The sequence below is a fragment of the Trachemys scripta genome, chromosome 10 (assembly GCF_013100865.1).
Source record: "Trachemys scripta elegans isolate TJP31775 chromosome 10, CAS_Tse_1.0, whole genome shotgun sequence".
Classification (NCBI taxonomy): Eukaryota; Metazoa; Chordata; order Testudines; family Emydidae; genus Trachemys; species Trachemys scripta.
This window is the reverse complement of record NC_048307.1, coordinates 309,271-335,869: the sequence shown is the minus strand read 5'-3', so window position 1 is coordinate 335,869 and position 26,599 is coordinate 309,271. Positions and strand designations below refer to the sequence as shown.

The window sequence follows — 26,599 nt, the reverse complement described above, 5'->3', positions numbered from 1 at the left end:
CCTAGATCTGTGTGTAGGTACCTAAGTAGTGTTGTGGATTCTACCCCTTTATACCTCCCAGAGTTCCAGGGTATGTAAGAGACCTACCTGTTGTTATACCTCTTATGGGGTACTCTTAGCTCTTCTCTTATGGTGCACAGTGCTTAACAAATAATAAGACCAAATAACTAGGAGTAGTGAGATGAAACTGGCAAATGAAAATTCCTAATAAGATGTGTTTGGATATGGAATAGTCTTAGAGATTATGGAAGCATCATTCCTGGAGACAAATCAAAATGGAAGTGGATGACCTCATATTTATTCTCCTTTGTAAAGTACTTTGAGATCTATGGATGAAAATCTATACAAGAGTTAAATAATAATATTTGTATTAGATTGTGACAAACAGAACACAGCCATAAAAGCTAGAGGTGGGAAAGACAATGTATGATTCTAGTGACATTCCTAAAATTAAAGATCCACCGCTTCCAAATACTTAGCCTATTGAGTTGTTTTTAATTCCATTTTGAATGACGTTGAAACATGACTGGCTTTCTGTCATGTATTACACAAGTAATAAATTACCTGATTTGTTTTAAGCTTTTGCTTAACATACTGGTATCTCTAACCCAACTTTGTGACAGTGATGTATTTGAATCGTAGCAAATCAGCAGTCAAACTTTAGAGTTAAAAACAGCTTTTCGGTGTATTCTATAAAAATGTTGAATATCACTCTTTATTAAAAAAAACAAGTGACTAAAATTTGTTTTAATAATTTTTCCTTCTTTAGTACGACAATCTCCTGAGTCAATTTGGTTGCATGCAAGTTTCTGGTTCGGCATCCTCCCCTTCACTATCTGCCCCAGAGACCAGTCACCCACAAACATCAGGGAACATAGAACAGTACATTCACGATCTTGACAATAACTCCTTTGAGTTGGACTTGCAGTTTTCTGAAGATGAGAAGAGACTACTACTGGCAAAACAGGCTGGTGGAAATCCATGGTAAGGTGTTTAAAGTGGTTGATCTGTGATTTTTTTGCAGTAATAAGGAATCTACAAAACAGTAAACCATCCATTCTTGCCTTGGTTCATATTCATCTTTATCAGAATCCTAGTAGCTGAACAGTTAATGATTTCATTAGTAATTATGCTTTTCTTGACTAAAGATTTTTGCTAGTACCACTTTAAGAATAATGTGCAGTGATAATCTGAAAAATGGATGTGTGTCAGTGTCATATATATATACTGGATTGTGTTTTCTCTCTGACTCCATATCAAATGAACTCAGCTAAACAATAAAGAGAGGCTTTTTTTATCTGCTACTCTTGTAAAATCAATCTGAGGTCTGAAAACAGCATGATTCTTTGCTTCTCGTATATGGGCACCAATAATTAAGCTCTTCAAGCTAAATTAAGCTCAGTCACACCTCCACAGCCCCACTGTTTTCAGATTATACAATCAATAACAGGTGCAATCCATCAGTCTTGTCACAGTAGGAATTAAGTTGAAAATAAATTATAACCTACTGATATCTAGCAAATCCTTTTGGGATAGGGTTGAAATTCATCTAATACACCTCTACCCCGATATAATGCTGTCCTCGGGAGCCAAAAAATCTTACTGCATTATAGGTGAAACCAAGTTATATCGAACTTGCTTTGATCCGCTGGAGTGCGCAGTCCCCACCCCCCCAACCCCCTCCGGAGCACTGCTTTACCGCGTTATAGCCGAATTCGTGTTATATTGGGTCACGTTATATCGGGGTAGAGGTGTATCTAAAGTTATATGCATGGCTCATGAACAGAAAGGGGAGACCTATAGAGAGAGATTGGAACTTTTTAAAGATTCCAAGGCAGTGGATCTTTAGAAATATCCCAGATAGATTTGAAAGAAAAAGAAAACGATAACTAGGGTAGTTGTGGTTACATTGGGGGGAGGAGGGGCAGGGGTGCTTCTGTAATGATGATCATTCTTTTTTTTTTTTTTTTCTTTTTTTCTTGTTAGGCACCAGTTTGTAGAAAACAACTTAATACTAAAAATGGGTCCAGTAGATAAAAGAAAGGTAAGTTTCATTATCCTGTCTGTCATGATGTAAAATGTCATTGTTCTTGCAGTTGCACCCCGAGAGATGTATTGCTAAGGAACCGGTCTTTGGAGTTACCTGATTTGTATAGGTTTGTTAGCTCTGTCCAAAATCTATTTTTCCTTTTATAAAAGATGTCATAACATTGCCTAGCAAACAGCTTTTCACAAATTTAATATCTTTCCTTTTTAAAAAAAAAAAATGTTATGGTACACTCTTGGTTGGACAAAAGCTGCAGTCAGATTAGCTGATGGTGCTTCCAATTTGTAATCAACTGTGAATGGAGATGTCTTCTCTTCTCCTTTATCAATCTGATTAGTCCAGCATGACACTCAGTCTTCAGTTGTTCTTGATATTGATGTTTGCTGTGTGTGTTGTTGGGCTGCTAATGTTTGAAACTAGAATACAGGCCATTATTGTCCTCAGTGTAGTTTTTAATCCTTCTGAGGTAGAATGAAACAGTCTCTCATTCTAAGAGCAACTCCACTTTCTTTCCCTCTATCCTACATCTGACTTTGGGCTACTCTGTAGAGAGTGGCAGAGGTGGCATTAAAATCAATTTAGATATTTTAAATATAAGGCTGTTGTCACTTAACTGGCCCGTTAGTTGTCATGGTCTGCTGCCTACAAATACAGTGTCTTCACCCCAGTCATTATCTACTTACATGTCACTCTGCATTTTCTCTCCAGAAGTCCATTGTTGTGACTGCTCACCGCTGTGCAGGGAGCGAAAATATCTGAAAAGGATGTTGCTCTGCTACAATGTCTATATAACCAGCAGTTTTATTTTTAAAGTCCTCTTGGAACTTTGATGAGGTTTCTGATGGGTTCCCCCCGGGGTGCCACCTGGAACTGAGGTTCCACTGAGCCCCCCTGACCCACCAGCCTGGGTTCCCTTTACACTGTACTGCTGTGACCAGTCTGCACTTTCACCAGCACACATACAGGTAGGGACGGGACACACCCAGCTGCAGTTACATGCAGCTGCTGTGATCAGCCCTGCATGGGAAGGCTCCACCTAGGGAACTTCCTAGCTACTCATCTCCTTCACACACCCCTACCCTCCCTCCGAGTGTAAACTCAAAATACAGCGTAAGCTCATGAAATTCATCCCCTCCCTAAATGTGGAGAGGAATTCACAACAGCTTTCTGCCCCAAGTTATGACTCTCTCACACTGATTTTAGACAGGGCAAAAACAAGTTTATTTAACTACAAAAGATAAATTTGAAGTGATTATAAGAGATAGCAAACAGATCAAAGCAGATTACCTAGCAAATAAACAATACATGCAAACTAAGCTTAATATACTACAGAGATCGGATATGAATAGCAAATTCTCACCCTAAGTGATGATACAAGCAGGCTGCAGATTAAGGGGCAAGCTTCCCCTCCTTGCAACTTGGAATCCCCAGGTGTTCCATTCACAAGCTAAAAATCCCTTTAGCCTAGGTCAAGCACTTTCCTCAGTTCCTCGGGTGTTTCCAGGAGTCTCTTTGAGTGGGGAGTCAATGAAAAACCAAGATGATGCTATTCTCCTGCCTTATATAGTTTTTGCATATGGCGGGAACCCTTTCAGTGCTTGGGTCCCACGCCAGTCAGTGGAAAAATACTGATATCCCAAGATGGAGTCCAGCACCAAGTGACCTGGTCACATGTCCCTGTAGTGTCACAGCAGCCATGACTTGGAGGCTGTCTGCAGCGTCCTCAGGAAGGCCCCCAGCTGGGAGATAAGTTTTTTCTAAGGCCTGTTGTTTTCTGTAATGGCCCTTCCCCACACAGCTTTTCAGAATGAAAGCATCTTGTCTAGTGGGTGTTCCCCAGGTGTAAACACATACATACATTGTCAATATTCCTAACTTCAGATACAAAAATGGTACATGCATACAAATATGATAATCATAGTCAGTAAATCATAACCTTTCCAATGACACCTCACATGACGCATCTTGCATAATTATGATGTATTTTATGCCATAATCATATCCTAATAATATCACTGACGAATATGGGGTACGGTGTCACGAGGTTAACTATTTAAAATGCTGGTTATATTGACACTTCAACAGAAATGCACTGAGATGCATACAAGAATATAGTCAAGAAGCAGAAATTGTTTATACAGTGCTATGTGAGCTTCACAGGCAAACTCAGTCCCTGCCAAAATTACTTAAAATGCAAGTTACATTTGATGTAGGCAAAGACAAAGTGGAGAGTGGACAAGAAGGGGAACAGGTGAGGAAGGGGCAAACTTTTTATGTAAAGTTAGTGATGTTGTATTAGTCTAGTCATTTTTTAACTTATTTTTATTAACTTGTACAGGACTTAGTTTCTTTGTGGGACTGAGACTGCTAATGTTGCATGCACATACAAGTGTCTTGTTGGTATTACCTTCCAAATATATTAGTTTAAAAAGGGTGTGTGTAATGTTTTTTTAACACCCCCCCCCCCACACACACACACACACGTCATGTAACGCTGGATTTTTTTTATAAAAGGCTCCAAAGGCGACCCTGGCAATTACAGGCTGGTATGCCTAACTTCAGTATCAGGCAAATTAATTGAAACTATGGTTAAAAAACAGCATTATCTCACACACATGAACACAATATGTTGGGGAAGAGTCAACATGGCTTTTGTAAAGGGAAATCATGCCTCACCAATCTGTTAGAATTCTTTGTGTGTGTGTGTGTGTGTGTGTGTGTGTGTGTGTGTGTGTGTGTGTGAGAGAGAGAGAGAGTCAGCATGCACGTGGGCTAGGGTGATCACATAACACAAGAACTAGAGGTCACCTGATGAAATTAATAGGCAGCAGGTTTAAAAGAAACATAGGAAGTACTTCACATAACACACAGTCAACTTGTGGAACTTGTTGTCAGGGGAAGTTGTGAAGCCAAAAGTATAAATTGGTTCAAAAGAGAATTAGATAAATTTGTGAACGATAGGTCCATCAACAGCTATTGGCCAAGATGGTCAGGGGTGCAGCCCCATGTTCCATGTATCCCTAAACTTCCAACTGCCTGAAGCAACTGGCACTGACCACTGTCAGAGACAGAATATTTGGCTAGATGGATCATTAGTCTGACCCTGTGTGGCCATTCTTATGTTCTAACACTTTGAAACTGTAATAAATTCAGAAACTTACTAGAAGCCCAACTCTGAAATTAGCCAACCTATATTAACTCTGTTTCTATAACGATGCCCTGAGAGAATAAGAATCCCATATTACTTTATCCATCTATAATAAAAATATTAGTTTTATCAGTGAGCACAAATACTAGAATGCATACATTATATAGTGATTGTGCTGCCTGCCAGTACACTTACAAGGATTTGACAGATTCCTGATAAGATAAATAAATACTGAAGGCAGTTGTTCCCTGCTCTTTATTAAGGCTGTGATTCAGGAAAGCATGTAAGCAAGTGCTAAAGCCCACTGACATCACTATGACTTAAGCACATGCTTTAAGAGGGTTGTGGGGCAGGGGGAAGTGAGAAAAACACACACACCAGAGCTCTGAGAGAATAGATCTAATAGTAATTCATTTCTTCCTTTGCCTTGATACACTTGGTGTTGCTGCTACTGTTCTCCTTGTCAGGGATTGTTTGCTCGTCGGCGCCAATTATTGCTCACTGAAGGGCCCCATCTCTATTATGTGGATCCTGTCAACAAAGTTCTGAAAGGAGAAATTCCATGGTCACTAGAGCTGCGACCAGAAGCCAAGAATTTTAAGACCTTTTTTGTTCATACAGTAAGTGACTATCTTTAGGGTTTTTCCCAAAAGTCTTAATAAAATTTTAATCAATTTTCTTTAATAAATTATTGGAAATGAAATTGGAACTTTTTGTTTATAGAAATGTTTTCATTGCCTGTGTACTACAAAGATTTTTAGAGTTATTCATGAATGCTAGGTTGCTGGTATTAGTGTGTTTTTATGAAAAGAGAGGATTGAAATTTTTTTTAACAAAGAAATATAAACTTTAAATGGATTGTGTGTATTAGAAAGAAATGCTTTGAGTTTGATTTCATATTGGTCTCTTCAAAATAGTCAAAGCGCTCTTGCATATTGCAACTGACTAAAATTGTGCCAATGACTTACTGTATCAGTTAATCAGTCTACATATCTTAAATGGAAAAATGGTCATTTACCAACTGTACAGTTATCCAGAAATAATGTACATTGCTGTATTACTACAATTGATATTAATTAATATGTTCCTGAACAGATTTATAATCATTTAATTCTGAATTAGTTTTCTTGCTACCAGTAGAATATTTGTGGGGTTTTTTTCTGTTTCTTGTTTTATTTGTTTTTGAAATAGTCATTAAACTATTATTTACTTGTAGCCTAACAGGACATATTACCTGATGGACCCAAGTGGGAATGCTCATAAATGGTGCAAAAAGATACATGAAGTTTGGCGGCACAGATATCATCAGAATGCTGCTAAATAGTAAAGCTCATCCAAAATGTCCCAGTCTCCCTACTTGCTGCTAGAACTCCATGTGCAGCCGATCAGAGGAATCTTCCCAACCCATCTATGATCCATCTCAAGGGGAAGCATATGTCTGAAATATTTTGTTTTTTTTAAAAACGACAAACACAAATGGAATTCAGGGTCGCTTTGCTTGCTCTTTGTGCTTCTGTTAAGGCTTCCACATGCATATCGTTGAAGTGAGGATCTTGCTTTTGTGCACTTCAGCTCTATTTCTGCTGCAAACTAATGGATAGACTTTGCATTACCAGCTTCATTTAAGATCAGTTAAAACTGATCTACACGCATACACCCCAGATCATGTACCAGTCCTACACTTTATGGGGCTGGGATTATTTCTGTGACTTTCAGATGATCATTAAACTGTATTTCATCAGGGAGCTTTTAATGCTTCTGCTGAGGTGTAACCAGCACCTCCTCTCTACTTTCCTTCCCCCCCCCGCCTTCTTTTTTTTCTTTTCTAACTGGTATCTGGCATTTGCAGTCAGGTCAGTTGCACCCTTGCATAACTCCTAATATAATTCTGGTTGCAGGATTTCCGTGGTACTTATTATAATTATGTGAGTAAATCAGATGTATGTGTCTGGCAGTCAGACACCGATGATACAGGTTGTAAGAAAGTAAAATGCTGAACGTGGCACTGAAATTTCTAAAATTGAAATTTTGGCTTTTGAAGTTCATAAAATTTTAAATAAGGAATTTTAATTTGATGCATTTACAAGTTTAATCAAGGAACAATAAACTTACCAGCATGCTTTTAATTAATACTAACTAAATTAAATTAACCAGTTAGTATAAAATGTTACTATTGAGGTAGTAATTAGACTCTTCAGCTTTTCAGGAGATGAGGGCAAGTAGCTTTCTTTCCAGGGTATGCATGTACTGTGCATTTTAGTGGGGCCAACCTATTTACTTGGGTAGAGAAGGAAGAGTGAAAACTTTGATGTACAATTGATGACTTGATTTGTCTCTTTGTATAATGAGGTGTACAAATATTCTTGTCCTGGTCATTGGCCAAACAACTTGCAGACCTTTTAGCAATTCTGAAAATATTTTAAACCATTTAAATACAATAAGCTTATACACTAATCTGAATAGTTGGAAGTTCAAATGAAAATGTTGAATCAAAGGAGAAAATGTATGGTACTCTAGTCATATCTATAAATGTTTGTTTCATATCGGTCTGCTTCATCCTTTTTCAAATTAAATTGTTGTGGTCAAACATTTCCTGTGACACAGCAAAGACTTTGCTTTGTACATGTTAAAAGTAACTTCTCTAATAGTGTTTTCCATATATCTGTGCTTTTGGGTAACCAGATCCCCTGGAAAGAGCATGCCCATGCCTGGACAAAGACATTCCTCCCTCATGTCTAAAGCAGTATAAATACCACATCTATTCACTCATCATTTTCAGAAATCTTTCATTTTTGCTCCTTTGCCACTTCAATTGTTTTTGTACAAAGTACTTCTCTCCCCACCACCCCCAGTCTCCCTCAAAGGAGGATCACCCTGCTGTTGTGTCAAGCCCATTGGTGGATTCCATTTTTGTGGTTAGTCTGAATGTCCTAGGAGTAACCAAGCAATGCTAGATTTTCCATATGCACCTAAAGAGGCCTGTTGTGTAACAGTTCAATATATCAGTATTTTCAGATCCTTAAAGGAGAGTCTGATTAAGTTGCTACTTTCCTCCTAATTGTTTTTGAAGAAGTACCAGTGTGTAGTTAGATCCTGTAGAAAAGAATCCATACCAATACTCTACAACAAATTCACTAACATGCATGGTCATATTTTTGCGGGGAGGATGAGGGGGTACAGTGCCTCACAGGCTCCTGGCATAAAGGGAAAAGTAGAGGATATTCCTCCTGTTAAAATCAGATGCTAGTCTGAAAGTAACTTCACCCCTACTCCAAAGGCAAACCACTTGCCACTAAGTTCTTAAAGTAACACAGGACTCCTACAATTATATTAACTCCATAGCCAACATCACAGCCAAGATAATACAGTATTGCTTTTTTTTTGAGTTTGTGGCAATGGATACCTGTTAGTACCAAACTATCCACGTCACCTGTATGTCAACTCTATCTGAGGCAGTGCAGCAGGTTCTGGATTACAAGTCTGTAGCACTGCGCTATAGGCAAGTACTATTCTTGCCTTCTGTAGAAGAGCTTGGTCGTGGTGGAGCTGTACAGCAGCTCAAACATATTTACTGCTGTTACTTTAAGTGTGGCATCTCCAAGCAAAACACAGCTTTGCAAAGTGGTGGCTTGTTACGGAGTTTAGCAATGATTCCACTAATTTGAACAGAGGCTAGAATAGCATCCATAAACTTATTTATTTCCCCTGATTACATGATCCTGTTCTTTCTCTAAACACGTTTTCTGTAACATCAAATAGTTTAGCAACCCCTCTTGTCATTCAGAAAAATCTTTTTCTCTTTCTGCCCACTTTTTTTTTTTTTTTAAACTGTCCCTATAACATCTGATCCTGCACACACACTACTTTCACCCAAAGAAGGTCTCTTGTGAAAGAAAGCAAGAATGATTGCAGTCATTGCTGTGTAGATAGTAAATGTGAGAGTCTGCAAAGTTGGGTGTTTGCATTGTGGGGTACTTTGCTCTTTTAAAAATTACAGTATTGCAGTTAGAAACTTCTCCAGGCGGACTCCTGCACTAAGCTCTGTCTCCTCTGCATATTCATGTTCCTCGTTATTAAGCCATGCTCCGCAGGTAGGGTTATGGCCCATGAAAAAAGCTGAGTAGTGTTAGCTATTATTCTCTATCTAGAACAAGTTACAATATTGAGCACTACCTTCTATAGTAGGCAAAACCTCACAAATAACAAAATCGGCTTCCAAAAAATGTTGTTTTCATTCTATTTTTTTCTCAGATTATTTGGACTCAGTCTAAAACGTAATTCACAAACCTTCACTGAGGAATGGACTTCCTTTTGCAGTGGAAGGGGGCAAAAGCTGAGCCAGAGGCTTGCCGTCCTTAATCTCTGCTTTATTGGAGGAGAGCAAGTCAAGTGAAACTACTTCATCCCCATGTTTCCCCTCCAGTGAAGAGGAGAATAGGCTAGAAAAGGCTGCTCCTTGCTGTTGCACTTGGAGGAGGGGACCAAAACTATTCTGGGCGAGGCTTCCCCCAGTCACTTTTCTGTGACTAGGGGTATGCTAGTGGAAGATTTATACTATGGGAGGATAAGGCAAAGGCTGTCATGTGGAATGGGTAAAGTCCACGTGCATGCTGCTTACGGACATATCAGGAAGTGCTATGTACTATGGTGGAGTGGTTCCTGCATTGGATAAGTATATCTCAGTGTAGTGATGTCCTCGTGGACAAAGCAGTTGAATGCCTTGTGTGAGAACACACTCAGCCATTCATGAGAATGCATGGAGAAGAGTGCATAGAGTATGCTAAACGGCCTGCTCTAGGGCTGAGAGCAGGCCATTTAGAAGTCTCCATACTGTAATCATATGATCTCCAGAGGGGAGAGTGTAGCTGGCCACTAGCAGCTCATTGTTCTTGAAGATATTTGGGGCAAGGAATGTAGAGCCTACTGATTCATTCACTCTCCTTTCCCAGCTACAATTACCAAGATTTCCAGAAAGATTGTGAGTCAGTGTGGCTGTGATTCAGATTAGGAGACATTTAGTTTGAGATCAGACTCCCAGAAGGGTACTCAACTCTGGTGATGGGCCTGCTTTCCATTGAATGGAATCTGGTTGAAGAAAAGGCAGTGGGATTGGTGCTAGAAAGGATACTTAACCCACTTTCCTTTTTCCTGTGGGATATTGACCCAGTCTTGTCTGCTGTATAGCTTTAAAAATATCAGGGCATGTTCAAGATTTTTTGGCTAGGCTGAGAGTTTGAGGCAAATGGTGATAAAGCAATGCCCTAAGCCCTCTTCTGAGCAGGGTTTATTTTAAGGACAGTTAAGTTATAGCTCACATAAGCATTGTTTTTCTGCTTTAGACGATCTATTGTACCTATCACGAGCAGTGTACCACAACAGTCTTAAGAGGCGCTGTACTAACGAAGTTGGAGTCTCTAAGGCATCTTGAGAACTATGCAGCATTGCTATTGTCCCATAATGCTGTTGAACTGTGTAGCAATTCTGCTAGATACAGCTCCCGAAAACTTCCTGAGGGGTGGGTAAAAGTTTTATATCCATGCTTCAGCTTTTGTGCTGTGATATGAGGGATGGTAATGTTGGACACTGATGCCTTCTGTATTGGGCACTTTCAAAGGATCCTGTGGACTTAGCCCTCACACACTGAAGAGAAATATTTCTCCTATTCATTTTTGTTGACTTTAGAAACCCAAGTTTAATTATCAGTGATAAAAATCCTCCATTTTAAAATAATACATAAATCTATTGTCTATATGTCTCCTGCAACCTAAAAGACAAACACTGAAAGTGTGTGTGTGTGTGCAGCTGTGTTTGTATGTATGGGTGAAGTGGGGGGATATTACATGATGCAAATGCTATGAAGAACTATGGCTGGATGGGCAATATTTTATACTCACCCACTTCCAAATTTTGACTATTCATGCTGGACCAAGGAGTCTTTTTGTGAAGGGCCATATACATATTTTGGAGATATAGGTCCTGTTGGCTCAAAAACATTTGCGCCATAAAGAAAGCAGTAGCTTAAATAATGAAGTTCTTTCACCCCAAATCCTGACTGGGAGCTGAGTATTCCAACTGGACCACATAGCTGTAATTCTTTCCATCTGTGATGAGATTCTTTGTTAGTCTGAGTAGTTTCCTATGGGAATAAGACATTTATTATTAATGTCTTAGCTGGGGAAAGGAGATACATGATTTGCTAAAGCTGGGCTTTGGGGATGCTACACGTAACTCTCTTCCTCGAGCTAGTATTTTAAAAAGAACTGATGTGTACACATGGGTGTGGTATTTATACTACTTGAAGCATTTGGTGAATACTTCAACCATTTTGTCTTTAGGCCAATATTTTACTAATTAAACTATGAATCACTTCTGCAATGCCTCATGGCCCAGAAAATGTCTGTCTATAGATACTTCCTTCAGTCAGCTTGCAGGTAAGTATTTCTCTTTGACCCAGAGCAGTGTATTTTCAGCTAAAATGGGAAATTTATAATCAAACTGGTAAACTGCATTTCCCTATAATGTGTTTGCACTGTCTTGGAAGAAACACAGCTATAAACAGTGAACAATTTAGAAATGGAAAACTTATTTCTTAAACTGGCTGAAGCATGCAAGTCCAGTCTGTTTGAGTGACAGTGAATGGGGATAGTTGCTGATTGAAATTGCTTATGTACTGAATTTGATTGGATATGGCAGTCTCCTAAATTGTGGCAGGACTCACAACTGCTGTATCTGTCTAACAAAAAAACCAAACAAACTAGGAACTATAATCAATTTTGATAGATGTTAGCTGTCTTTCAGATTGGTGGCAGTCAGTTATAATGTGTGTAATATTCTCTACCTGGTTTGTAGCTGTAACTGTGATGTACAGGAAAAGCAAAAACTTAAGAAGCAAACAAAAACAGAAGCAAATAATGCAGTGATATTAGGATAAACATTTTTGTATTTTTATTCTTATAAAGTTATTTGCTGGCTCGCATTGGCCTCTAGTTCAGTCTGTGTTATTTAAATTCTAATATATGAATTATTTGGATTGAATTCATGTTCGGGGCCATGGTGTTGTATGTATTGATGTACAGCCTTGAATGTGAATAATTATTGTAAACTATTTTACACCTTTCTCTGGCTTTATTATGATTAAATCATCGACCAATAGAAAATTTATATATCTCATAATTTAATGACTGTTTGTTCTCCGCCCGACAGCTCTCTGTGCTGTAGATGTAGCTAGTGACTGGATGATGAATTTTCACTTATGCTCGATAGTCTTGTAATAAAAGCATGTAGGGTCCTAGGCCCTGGGCTCCCGCCTCTTTTTCTGCGCCGTGCGCCTGTCCGTGAGCCGCTAGGAACGGGGGGTAGGCGCAGCCTCCGGCCCCTGCCCGCCGAGCGAGGCCTGGCGCGGCCCCCGCAGCAGCCGGCTGAGGGGCCGGGCCGGGCGAAGGACAAGCGCTCTCCGCGGGTACTTCCGGCGGATGGGGGAACTCCTGCGAAGGGAACAGAAATCCGGGCGGACACTTCCTGTCTCGAGGAGCCGGGGGGAGGGGAGTGTGAGCTGGAGGCCAGCTGGCAGCCGCGTGCGTTGGCCGGCCGGGGTCGATGCTCTCCGGGAGAGGGGCGCGGGGACGGTGAGTCTCCAGGACACGCACTTCCAGCTAGGGAGTCAGGGGCTGGGAACTCCCTGCCCTGAGGATTGGTATCTGCCTGACCACTTCCGGCTGGAAGGGCGTGGGGAGTCGGTATTACGAACGGATACTTCCGGTAGGACGGTGCGCGCGAGGGGGTCGGGGGACCGTTATACGAACTGGACCCTTCCGGCGCTGCAGCGAGGATGGCGGCGGAGAATCACTGCGAGTTCCCGGTTCCTTCCATGGGCGTCCTTGGCCTAGTGGGGACAGGCGGGCCCTGCCGCCGCTGTAGCTCTGGGCCCTCCCCGGGTGGGGTCCCAGGTAAATGGGTCCGGCTGAACGTGGGGGGCACCTGCTTCCTCACTACCCGGCAGACGCTCTGCAGGGACCCCAAGTCCTTCCTCTTCCGCCTCTGCCAAGCCGACCCCGACCTGGACTCGGACAAGGTGAGACTGACAGAGGGACCCCCTGATCTGGGCCAACCCGCGCGGGCCCTGGGGGTCCCAGTCTTCTCGCCACATAAGCTCCGCGTCCAACCGCGTTCGGGTAGGTTAGGCCGGGCCCCTCCCTAGACTAGCCACAGGGGGGATCGTGGGGCTGGGACCTGCTTTGTGATGGCTTGGTAAGAGTCAGGTTACCACCCCATCCTGGGTCCAGGGCGAGAGACACCTACGATCCAGTCAGGTAAGAGAGTGGTTCCATATGCCCCCCTTTAGATTGAGAGAATCTCGTATAGTTTAGCAGGAAGTATGAGGTTTCATTTCTTGGGAACAAATATGCATTTATTTTCTTTTTTTTCCTTTTCTTTGGTAGTCTTATTTATGCTAACAGAACATTCAGGGATGTTTGCAGTACCATAATCAGAGGAATTCTTTAAGATTATGTAATATGAATATACTGTTATGAAGCTGTTCAATAGTTGATTGTGGGGTTGGAACAGGCCAATTCCTACAGACTACCCATATAGTTAATTGGTTTAGGTTCTTGTACCACACCCATGACCATTTCTATTGACGTGAATCTCTTAAAAGGAGCACAAGATCTGTATCTATTTGAATTTCTGGGTCACTTTTATTTATTGAGTAAGCTTTTATTTGTCATGGTGCATAGACGTTTTATTTAAATCCTGTCATGTTAATTTTGCATTGTCTTGATCCCATAGTTTACAATTTGTGAATTCTGAAACTGAGCTATGCCATTGCTGTACAAAAGAGTACATTGAATACAAAAGAGAAAAAAGCATATTAGAGACAAAATCCAAAAGGCTAAGGCACTGAATGAGTAAGCGGGGGGAGGAAAGGGCAATAAGAAGAGGTTCTATAAATATATTAGAAAAAGGAAAGTATGGATCCATTTACTTAATAGGGAAGGCTTTTTTTTGAGGCTTCAGTCTTCACTGAAAATGTTGATTGTGACCAGATGCTTAACACAGTTAATATTCACAATGTGGGAAGGATCTCAGATCAAAATAGGGAAAGAACAAGTTTAAAGAATATTTAGATAAGTTAAATGTATGTAAATCGACAGAGCCGATGAAATTCACCTTAAAGTACTTAAGAAACTAGCCAATGCAATCTCTGAACTTTTAGCAATTGTCTTTGGGAGCTAATAGAGGAAGGTTGAGGTACCAGAGGGCTGGAGAAGGGCAAACATAGTAGCTATCTTCAAAAAGGGAAAAAACGAAAACTGGGCAATTATAGACACGTCAGCTTAACTTTGATACCCAGAAAGATACTGGAACAATTTATTAAACAATCAGTTTATTCTAACCTAAAGGATAATGAGATGAGTAGTAGCCAACATGGATTTATCAAGAACAAAGCATGTCAAACCAAACTTATTTTCTTTGATAAGTTAACTGACTAATGGCTAGAGAGGAAGCAGTAAATGGGATATATACAGTCTTTAGTAAGCATTTGACCCTGTCCCATATGACAGTTTCATAAACAAACTAGGGAAATGAAGTTTAGATGGAAATACACCTCTACCCCGATATAACGCAACACGATATGACACAAATTCGGATATAATGCAGTAAAGCAGTGCTCCGGGGGGAGGCTTCGCGCTCCGGCGGATCAAAGCAGGTTCGATATAACACGGTTTCACCTATAATGCGGTAAGATTTTTTTGGCTTCCAAGGACAGCGTTCTATTGGGATAGCCTTTGAACCAGTTATGCACCTGTTTCCAAAGAGTAGATATCAATGGCTTGCTGTCAAACTGGGGGATATATGTCTCTCTTGGGTCCACACTGTTCAGTATTTTCATTAAAGACTTTGATAGAGTGGAGAGTATGCTTATGAATCTGTTATTGTGATGTTTAAACCATTTCTTTGCCTGAAATGTTGCAAATTAGTAATTTGTGTGTAGTTCATGACAAGATGATAGAGTGCTGCTAATCAAACTATTATGTAAGAGCACAGGCTATCAGATCTCGGTGTGTTAATCTCTAATAACACACATGTGTTATCTCATTGCTATGTACTTTGGTTCCACTCACCACTCCTGGGGGAGTTCTGCGCCACTCTGTGCATGTATAATTAATGAGCAGTGCATATTTTTAATTTTTTTGCGTAGAAAAAAAGCTTCTGTCGGAAAGTTGCTTCAGTCCTGCCTTTTGCCCACCAGAGGGCACTATGGCGCTAGAACAGAGCAGCAGCAGCAGCTCCTGGCCAGCTAGGGAAGAGAAAGAACCTGCCTTCTTCACGGCAACTGTTAGGCCAGGTCGGGAGACAGACAGACTGTGGTGCTGCTGGGGGCTCAGATGGCGCTCATAAGGGCTAGTGGGGGAGGACAGACTGGGGCAGAGGCTGAATGGGAGTGGAGGCCCAGGGCCACATGGGGATGGGAGAGGGGGTGCTTGACAGAATGGGAAAGGCTAGGGGTCGGCCAGGGTCTGCATGGAGGAAGCTCCCTAACAATCCTTCCCCCCCACACACACCCTCTGCCCCCTAAAAAAAAATCTGTTCCACACTTTTTCCATCCATACCAACACCCTCCAAGTTCACACCCAGGCTCTTTCCCAGCAATTACTTCCCTCTCCCTCAGCTCTTCAGTTACCCCTGACTCCCGCAAGCCTTTGCATTACTTCGGAGGGGAGTGGGAAATACAGTTCTGTATTTTACTTTAAATGAATTATTACTTAGAATTCTGTATTAATATGCCTAGTAAGGAATCTATTTGTCAAAAAACATTTCCTGAATCTTTTTTCTTGTCTGTATTGTTACAGACATACTTACTGACAGGTATTTTGAAATAAATGACCAAAAATAATTGAAAGTGGTGTGATTATATTGTGTTATTTTGACAAATAAAATAGGCAGAATTTTGCAGAATTTGAAAATATTGTGCACAGATTTGTTTGTTGCAGAATTTTTATTTTTTTGGCACAGAATTCTCTCAGGAGTAACTCACTAGTTAAAGAAGGTTGAAGTCAGGCTGAAATTGAAGATGAGAATGTAGGTCTGAGAGGCCTTTTACAATTTGACAGTGACTGGGCAGTTTGTAAAATGGATGTAAAATAGACAACTAGTTATCTTGTACTTAGCATTACATTGTACACTCAAATATGACATTTATTTCTAAAGATCAGAAAGATTTTGAGTATTTTGTACATATATAAGGGATGAACATTTTTAGTAAAGGACAGGAGATATGGGAGAAATTACAGTAGTTATGAAAATCCAGCTTTGAGAAGATCCTGCTCTTAGGATATGCTTGTAGATAGCACCACAGCCCAGAAATCTATGGAAAATGACTATAAATCTCTACAAATCTGTAAGTATTTACATGGGGAACAAATATTTAGTAATGGGCTTTTCAATCTAGCAGACAAAGGTATAGGATAATCCAGTAGCTGGAACTTGAAGCTAGAAAAATTCAGATGGGAAATAAGGTAAATTTTTAATGGTGAGATAATTACTGAAACAGTTTACCAAGGGTCACAGTGGATTCTCCATCACTGGCAATTTTTAAATCAAGATTGGGTATTTTGTAAAAGTTCTTCTCTAGGAATTATTTGGGGGAAATTCTATGGCTTGTGTCATACAGGAGGTCAGACTAGATAATCACAGTGATCCCTTCTTACTTTGGAATCTGTGATTGTGTGGGTGGGGGTGGATTTCATATTACTTTGGAACAGTTTGAGTGTGTGTCAGGAGGATGGGCCCATGTACCTTCACAACAGTGAGGCAGCATATCTTCTGATTTATCTGCTTCTAACTGGTCAGAAATTTCTTTTCTGTACTAGCAATGGAGTGATTTTGAGAGCAAATAGTTTTTTATACAGTGATAGTTAAAATTAGTATTTTACATAAATACGTTTTTATGCAATGAAGAGTTGGTTACGTGGGCTGATATTTAACCAATTGATATGCAAGTAGTTAGACAGCCATTATTACCATTTTATTAAACTTAGTTGTGTTTTTGGTCTACCGATGCATAAACAGGCCATATTCTTTCCAGACAAGGAGGACTCTATTTTGCTCTCTCCATGTCCGGATCCATCTCCTGGTCAGCTGAACCCAAGACCAATATGATCCGATTCCCCCCCCCCCCCACACACACACACACCCATGCTGAGGATCCCTTTGGAGCAAAGAATTTCCATCTAAATGCTACAGAGTTGTGACCTGAGGGCCCTTCTGAGCCTACTGCTCCTAAAACTATGCCTTTCTTTGTTCCCCTTCAACACAGATTACTTTGGTATAACCCTTTTTGTCAGGGTTTAAAGCTCCACCTTCTTTGCATTCTTAATGGGAACCATTCATATCTACTTTGTCCTTTCAGCGCCTGTCTATAGCTAACTAACCTTCCTGGGTAACACAGCCCTGGAGTCTGCAATCTAAGGCCTTGGCTACACTTGCAGATGTACAGCGCTGTGAGTTAAACCTGACTTCGTGCAGCTGAGTAGGGAGAGCGCTGCAGTCTGTCCACACTGACAGCTGCCCAGCGCACTATTGTGGCCACATTTGCGGCAATTGCAGCGCTATTGGGAGCGGTGCATTATGGGCGGCTATCCCACAGAGCACCTTTTCCCATTCTGGCGCCGTGGGTTGTGGGAAGGGGGCGTGGGTGCGGGAGATTCTGGGTCCTGTCCCAATGCCCTGTGATGCATCGCTTCGCATCCCAGAAATCCCTTTGTTTCAGTCCACCTTTGGCGCCATCTTTCAACGGTTTCTGTGCAGCACGATCTGTCTGCGGGAAATGGAGTCCGAACTGCTGAGACGTATGCTGACGAGTCTCGCCAACATGTCACGTTTGGCTATCGAACTATTCCTTAAGATCCAAAGTGACAGTGAGAGTGAGGGTGAGGATTCTGACGATGCTATCGAGACGCGTAACGCGTACAACACGAAATTGCTTGTGGCATTTACGGACATGCTTAGCAAAGTGGAACGCCGCTTTTGGGTTCGGGAAACAAGCACCGAGAGGTGGGATCACATCGTCACGGAAGTCTGGGATGACGAGCAGTGGCTGCAGAACTTTCGGATGAGAAAAGCGACTTTCATGGGACTGTGTGAGGAGCTTGCCCCCACCCTGCGGCGCAAGGACACGAGATTGAGAGCTGCCCTGCCATTGGAGAAGCGGGTGGCTATTGCACTCTGGAAGCTGGCAACTCCAGACAGCTCCAGGTCAGTCACAAACCAGTTTGGAGTGGGAAAGTCGACCGTTGGAATCGTGTTGATGCAAGTTTGCAAGGCCATTAATCACATCCTACTTAGAAGAACCGTGACTCTGGGTAACGTGCAGGAAATAGTGGATGGCTTTGCACAAATGGGGTTCCCTAACTGTGGAGGAGTGATAGATGGAACGCACATTCCTATTCTGGCACCACCCCACCTAGGATCCGAGTACGTTAATCGGAAGGGGTATTTCTCTATGGTTCTCCAGGCGCTTGTGGATCACCGAGGGCGTTTCATTGACATTAACACAGGCTGGCCTGGAAAGGTGCATGACACACGCATCTTTCGGAACACTTGGCTATTCAGGATGATGCAGGTCGGGACTTTTTTCCCAGAGCGGAAGATCACGGTAGGGGAAGTTGAAATACCCATTGTGATCCTTGGAGATCCCACTTACCCGTTAGTGCCGTGGCTCATGAAACCCTACACAGGGAGCCTTGACAGCAGCAAGGAACGGTTCAACTATAGGCTGAGACGGTGCCGAATGACTGTGGAGTGTGCCTTTGGCCGTTTAAAGGCCCGCTGGCGATCTCTGTACGGGAAACTGAACTTGGCTGAAAGCAGCATCCCTGCGGTTATATCCGGGTGCTCTGCCCTCCATAATATTTGTGAAGGGAGGGGTGAAAGCTTCACTCAGGCATGGACCTCCGAGGTTCAACACCTGGAGGCTGAATTTGCACAGCCAGAGAGCAGGGCTATTACAGGGTCCCAGCGCGGGGACCCTGCACTATTCCGCATCTAGGCATGCATGCTTAACCCTCCTCTCCCAAAGAGCCCGCACCGAAAAAATTCCTTCCCGAAAGAAAAAAAACGCTTACCGGGAACCTGCTCTTCTGTTTGTCCTCCACCAAGTACCGGCCGCTGCGACTGGTTACCATCCTCCTGAGAAGAGCTCCTGGCTGCATGGCTCCAGGGATTCCGGGGTGTCTCCATCCGGCCCACTACCATCACTCCCGTTTTCCTCCTCCTCCTCCTCCCCCCCCCCGACTCTGAAGTGTCCATGGTGGTCCTCGGAGTGGAGGTGGGGTTAACCCCAAGTATCGCATCCAGCTCCTTGTAGAATCTGCAGGTCGTGGGGGGAGCACCCGAGCGGCCGTTTGCGTCGCGGGCTTTGCGGTAGGCACTCCGCAGCTCCTTGACTTTAATCCTGCACTGCAGTGCATCCTGGTCATGGCCCCTTTCCATCATGTCCTTTGATACCTTGCCGAAGGTATCGTAATTCCTACGGCTGGAGCGCAGCTCGGACTGGACAGCTTCCTCCCCCCAAACACTGATGAGGTCCAGCAACTCGCCATTGCTCCATGCTGGGGCTCGCTTGGCGCGTGGAGGCATGGTCACCTGGAAAGATTTGCTGATAGCACTCCACGCCACGCTGGGCTGAGCAAACAGGAAGGGGATTTTTAAAATTCCCGGGGAATGTAAAGGGTCGGTCACATGGTTGGTTACCTGAGGCCAGGGCAGAAGAGTTTGAACTGATGACCAGAGTGGCTAGAACAGGCATTGTGGGATACTGTCGAATAATTCTGGAGGCCATTCACAGCGCATTGAGTGGCCACACTGGCGCCGCAGCGCTGCAGTGGCAGCGCTGCACTCACTATTCCTCTTGGAGAGGTGGAGTACATGCAGCGCTGCACCCAAGGAGATACAGCACTGCAAATGCTCTGCCAGTGTGGACGGGGAGTGAGTTACAGCGCTGGGGGCGGCTTTACAGCGCTGCAACTCGCAAGTGTAGCCAAGGCCTAAGAGGCAGGTTCTTAGTCTTTCCCCACCATATTGTACTAACCCTAGTAAGATCAGCTTCTAAGCCTACCAAAGCACATCTGCCCCTTAAAAGTTGATTCCAAATTCTCAGGTAATTAAGAGCATGTTCCTGTGGAAGAGGCTATAGGCTACAATCCAAACAACTCTTCTTCCCTAGAGAGTGTGGTAACACATATCATTGGTGTCATCATGGAAAGGCTAAATCCTTCCCAGACTTGCTCACCAGAGTTGTGAATGCACTTGGTTTGATGCTTCCAGATGTCAAGAAAAGACTTGTAGATTAGTTGGCATCTTGGAACTGAATTTACTGGTCAGATAGGCTGCAGTCATGAAGGCTTTGTGGACATTGGACAAGGATTTACAAGTAGCACTAGTCTCAATCCTGACAGCTTGTTGGAAGGCAGATGGATTACACTAAGTCTCTCCTGAAGGGCTTGCTTTTCTTTTCTGAAACAAATGAAAAATTGGAGGTTGGAAAATTGTGTAAAATGACCCCAAGTAATAGATGGGTCAGAGTGAAAAACCACCCTGGCAAGATGGCTCCTCTGCACCAGATGTCAGATTCCTCTGTCACCTCTGCTGGCTCTATATGACACTAGTGAACCCCTATTTTACTAACTAATTGTAGACACTGGAGTTCATAAAATAAAAAGTTCATGAAATTGAACATTTCAAAATTACAGGAGGTTGAATGCATAAGTTTCAGTATGGTGTCCTGCGTCGCTTTGTTCTTTTTCAGACTACTGCAAATTTATTTCCAGTGCATTGAAGATATTGGATGAGAAAGAAAGGTCAATTTTTTCTTCATCTTCACTTTTGTTATGTGATTTTTCCCCAACCCCTGATGGAGAAAATCTGTATAACAGGTTGTTTGTAAGACTGGTGTCCATCATATCGAGGTTGTACTGTAATAGTCTGACAAGATCCCCTTTTATTGCACCATCGTCCTGAGGAGCTTAAGGAAGTGGGTGGAAGACTTGATGCCTGATTTATAAAAAGTAGAGGCATTCATTAAAAGCTGCCTGTGATGCCTCAGGCACACAGCCACTTGGGGATAGTAGTGACTACAGACCAACAGATGAGCTGGCTGTCTAAAGTGTTCTGGTTTGTCCATAAAAGGTGCAAGATAACCCATTTGAAGTGGCCTAGATTTCTTTAGTGTCTCCACAGATGAGACACTGGAGAAATTAAAGAATTCCAAGTCAAGGTTGAGATCCCAGGCCCGTTATTGACAGCCCTTCAAAAGAAAAGCACCATTCAAATACTAGAAGTTGTCTCAGCCTTCTTATTTCAGTGGGCAGACATCCAGATCCTGTAGGCAGAAGCACAGATCATCATCTATGACCTCATGGCCCTCTTCCTTTTCCAAACAGAATGTTTAAAGGTGCACTTGATCCCTGAACCAATTATTGTGGATATGTTTTTCTCAACTCCCATTTCCTTATTTGGAGACCACTATTTCTTTGAGGTGATGTGAAGTTGATAATTCCTCCAGTACGGTACCAGTCCATACCCCCAAACCATCAACTTCCCTGTCCATCTCACAGCAACAGCAAAAGGATGAAAACATCTTTTACGTTTTGGTTCAATAGGGGTCTCAATATGTTGGGATCAAGTATCGGGGGTAGCCGTGTTAGTCTGGATCTGTAAAAAGCAACAAAGAGTCCTGTGGCACCTTATAGACTAACAGACGTATTGGAGCATAAGCTTTCGTGGGTGAATACCCACTTCGTCAGATGCATGTGGTGGAAATTTCCAGAGGCAGGTATAAATATGCAGACCAGAATCAGTCTGGAGATAACAAGGTCAGTTCAATCAGGGAGGATGAGGCCCTCTTCTAGCAGTTGAGGTGTGAAAACCAAGGGAGGAGAAACTGCTTTTGTAGTTGACTAGCCATTCACAGTCTTTGTTTAATCCTGAGCTGATGGTGTCAAATTTGCAAATGAACTGAAGTTCAGCAGTTTCTCTTTGAAATCTGGTCCTGAAGTTTTTTTGCTGCAGGATGGCTACCTTTAAATCTGCTGTTGTGTGTCCAGGGAGGTTGAAGTGTTCTCCTACAGGTTTTTGTATATTGCAATTCCTAATATCTGACTTGTGTCCATTAATCCTTTTATGTAGGGATTGTCCAGTTTGGCCGATGTACATAGCAGAGGGGCATTGCTGGCACAGGATGGTGGATGTGCAGGTGAATGAACCGGTGATGATGTGGCTGATCTGGTTAGGGCCTGTGATGGTGTTGCTGTTGTAGATATGTGGGCAGAGTTGGCATCGAGGTTTGTTGCATGGATTGGTTCCTGAGTTAGAGTTGTTATGGTGCGGTGTGTGGTTGTTGGTGAGAATATGCTTAAGGTTGGCGGGTTGTCTGTGGGCGAGGACTGGCCTGCCTCCCAAGGCCTGTGAAAGCGAGGGGTTGTTGTCCAGGATGGGTTGTAGATCACAGATGATGTGTTGGAGAGGTTTTAGTTGAGGACTGTAGGTGATGGCCAGTGGAGTTCTGTTGGCAACTCTTTGTTGCTTAATGTGTTGGGATTTGATTCCCATTTATTTTTTATCCCAGAGATGACAAGGGTTTTTACCCCCTTTCTTGACTTGAGAGCATTCAGCATATTTATCCATGAGTTCATGTTCAGCTTGAGGACCTTAGCCCCAGTAACTGCATTTTTAAAGCCATGGGGTTGGGTTTGTATCGCTAAACTTCCGTTTTTACTCTCATATATCCATCAGGCCAGCCTGCAGGAAGAATCTTTGCTTCTCTGTCAGAGGATCAGCAGCAGCACAAAGTTCTACTAATTGGCTTTTCTACCGCATACTGTGCCCAGGGCATTTATCAAGTGCAGCTCACTTGAGAGAATAGGGAAAATGCAAATGTTGTCAGGGTGCAGTCCTCTCCCTAATCCAATCCTTAGGTCTAAGGATAAACCAAGATCCACTTTCACTCCATTTGCTGTTTGGGGGAGTGGCTATTTGTAATGTGGTAACCACTGTGGAGCACCAGTGTGCTAGGTGCCATACAAACACACATGAGGACACGGTTCCTTTCCTGAGGAGCGATAAGATCCCAGTTATATAGGGTAGCTGTTGTACAACTTCAAAAATACTGAGTGCTAGCAATTCCCAGGGAGGTCATTGACTTCAAAAGGAACTGCTGGGTAACCAGGCCACTCGTTTAGCCCCCTTAATAGAAAATCTTCACATAACAGCTACAGTCATAAAGTTGCAAAGTAACTTTGTTGCATTAAGCTTTTTATTATAATTAATAATTGATATCTTTTGGCACTAGTACAGTACAGTCAGGATCAGAACTCCATTGTGCTGGGCAGTGTATTAACTCACAGGGAGAAATAGGGAAGGTTAAGAGGTGACTTGATCATAGTCTAAAAATATCTACAAGAGGAACAAATATTTAGAAATGAACACAATCCAGTGGCTGAAAGCTGAAGCTAGGCAAATTCGGTCTGGAAATGAGGCTTACATTTTTGATAGTGAGGGTAATTAACCATTGGAACAATTTATCAAGGGTTATGGTGGATTATCCATCACTGACAGTTTTTAAATCAACACTATATATTTTCCTAAAAGATATGCTCTAATTCAGGCAGGAATAACTCAGGGAAGTCTTCTGGCCTGTGTTACACTGGAGGACAGACTAGACTATCACAATTATCCCTTCTGGCTTTTTAGTTTATGAAGAGTGACTATCATAAATTTTAATCATTATTTAAATCAGCAAGCAGAAAACCTTTGTTAAATCACTGATTTTAAACATGTTCTGCGTTTGTACCTTTTAGTTATTTTCCTAAAGAAAAGTTGAGCCTCATAACCATTAAAACAAGCTGATTTGAAATAAATATAGCCTTTATGCTGAATTTGGTGCTTCTTTTTGCAAACCAGGAGGATACAGTATATTTATACACATTTATTTAAGCACTTACGTAGTTTAACTTAAATTTATTCAGATTCTTAGTTTTTATAGCTACACTTCTTAATGTTTTTAATTTAATTTAAATGATTTTAATAGACTAGAATTAGGCCTTAAAATAAATTTGATATTGACCATCTAATTTTAAATAGGTTTGCTTTTAACAAATCTGTATTCACATTAAATTCAACAATTAAAAAAAAATCATAAGTTTTTTGATCCATCCTGAGGATGACAACAGTTGGAACAAACTTTGTAGATCTGAAACCTGAGGATTATAGATGCTATAAAAATCACGGTTGACGTACATAGAAAGGCCTACAAACAGTAAATGTTGCTGTATTGTACTAGTTGAATTAAAATGAACTTTACATGTTATTTTAATCCCTTCACTTTTGCTATTCGTTTAACTCCTCTCCTGACTATTCTTGCCAAACTATCCCCAAGGAGATTTGTCCCTCTTCTACTGAGGTGGAGACCATCCAAGCTATACAGCCCCCTCTCCCCATAGACGATGAACCAATGTTCCACAAAACTGAAGCCCTCCAAACTCATGAGGTTTTTAATTCTATATAATTGTTGGTGTGCTTATTATCTGTATGTATATCTAATCACTAAACTCTTGGTCTCGATGATGTATTATGGCAATGAGTTCCAAAGACTGTGCATTGTGTAGGTTGTTTTTTTTTTTGTTAAAGTGCTCCCTCTTATCATTTTAAAACTTTCTCCCTGATGGTTTCATGCCCCTCCCCCCCCCCCCGTAATGAGTGAGAGTGAACACTTACCTGCTCTACCGTCTATACACCATCTATAACACATACCATGATCATGTCCTATTTTAGCCAACTTAATTTTTATTGGACATGTTTATAGCTTGCTGTTACTCATTCATCAGATGTATATGGATAAGTTTTATCTAAATGCATACCGGTTTGTTAACCTCACCATGCTGCTTAAAGCATTGGAGCTATCTGCTGTCTTGGGAAAGCAACACCGCATTGATCACATGGATTCATATTTGGGATGCTATCTTTTAAAATGGAAACTTAAATTCTGGAAGTATTGATTAAGCCCTCCGTAGTCCTCTGACTGAGAATAAGAACATAAGAAAGGCCATACTGGGCCAGACCAAAGGTCCATCTAGCACAGTGTCCTGTCTTCTGACAGTGGCCAATGCCAGATGCCCCAGGGGGAATGAACAGAACAGGGAATCATCAAGTGATGCATCCTCTGCCGCCTATTCCCAGCTTCTGGCAAACAGAGGCTAGGGACACCATCACTGCCCATCCTGGCTAATAGCCATTGCTGGACCTATCCTCCATGAACTTATCTAGTTCTTTTTTGAACCCTGTTATAGTCAATGTTTCCTAATGTCTCTGCAAGTGAAATTCTCAAGCTTTGTTTGCTATCCCACAGAACACTACAGGCCATACTGTAAAAATTTAATCAAAACATTAATTATAGGCTGGTGACGTGACCCTCGTGACTACATGGATCATAGGCCACATCTTTCAGATTGCTCTCTGAATGTAGTTCACAAGCAACCTTTCCTCAGTCTACCCCATGTACCTGAAAAAGGCTGGAAGGAGGGGTTTTAGGTATATCGTCCTACAACAAAAGATTAAAGTGCTCTATTGTAAATTATATATGCAGTTGAAGGCCTGGAGGGAGGGGGGAGGTTGTTTTTCATTCCCACACTACTCCGGGGGGGGAATGCTGCACCAAAAAATTAAAAATTCTCCCACTCAGTCAGGCACATCTGTCCCTGTCCCCTTTTGTCCCTGCATCCCCCTCACGTTCAGCCCCTGGCTCAAAGCTGTCAGCTCCTTTGCCCCTACCCAAGTCTGTCCCCCCGGCACTAGTCCTGAACCCTAGTCTATGTGACCTCCCCCCAGCAACCGCGTGTGCCCTGCTTTGTCCGTCCTTTTATCCTGTGCCTCCTCACCTGGCCTCTACCCTCTTCCTCTCTCTAATTGGCTGCTCCTAGTCGGGGAGGGATAGCTCAGTGGTTTGAGCATTGGCCTGCTAAACCCAGGGTTGTGAGTTCAATCCTTGAGGGGGCCACTTAGGGATCTGGGGCAAAATCAGTACTTGGTCCTGCTAGTGAAGGCAGGGGGCTTGACTCGATGACCTTTCAAGGTCCCTTCCAATTCTAGGAAATAGGATATCTCCATTTATTAAATTATTAAAGCTGTAATTGCAGTACCTCCAGCATAATATATTGGGGGGGGGGGAGTCTACAGGAGACATGACTTCTGCGCTTGCGCAGTGGCGCAGAATTCCCCCAGGAGTACTACTAGTAGGGTTCTCTCTGCGGTTAAGTTTGAACAAAGGAAATGAGTTCATGTTGGTGTTGGTACCATTTCTAGCCTTTGTTGTTCCGTTTCTTTGAGCTACTAGGGCAACATTCTGGCTT

General features: G+C 42.3%; 2 protein-coding genes across 4 annotated transcripts in view; both read left to right on the top strand.

Moving 5' to 3' along the window:
- PDPK1 (3-phosphoinositide dependent protein kinase 1) overlaps positions 1-11,956 on the top strand; it is a 53,361-nt gene extending 41,405 nt beyond the window's left edge. The window contains exons 10-13 of one of the 2 annotated variants that reach the window (XM_034783102.1): positions 770-984; positions 1,987-2,044; positions 5,663-5,815; positions 6,412-11,956. In XM_034783102.1, coding sequence (XP_034638993.1) covers positions 770-984; positions 1,987-2,044; positions 5,663-5,815; positions 6,412-6,519 — 534 coding nt within the window. In that variant the 3' untranslated portion in view covers positions 6,520-11,956. Of the gene's footprint in view, positions 1-769; positions 985-1,986; positions 2,045-2,755; positions 4,745-5,662; positions 5,816-6,411 lie in introns of those variants that run through there. The other variant, XM_034783104.1, reaches the window with a different exon arrangement.
- A 1,013-nt stretch (positions 11,957-12,969) lies between these two features.
- The window catches only part of KCTD5 (potassium channel tetramerization domain containing 5), a 49,892-nt gene continuing 36,262 nt past the window's right edge, over positions 12,970-26,599 (top strand). The window contains exon 1 of one of the 2 annotated variants that reach the window (XM_034783543.1): positions 12,970-13,266. In XM_034783543.1, coding sequence (XP_034639434.1) covers positions 13,024-13,266 — 243 coding nt within the window. In that variant the 5' untranslated portion in view covers positions 12,970-13,023. The remainder of the gene's footprint in view (positions 13,267-26,599) is intronic. The other variant, XM_034783544.1, reaches the window with a different exon arrangement.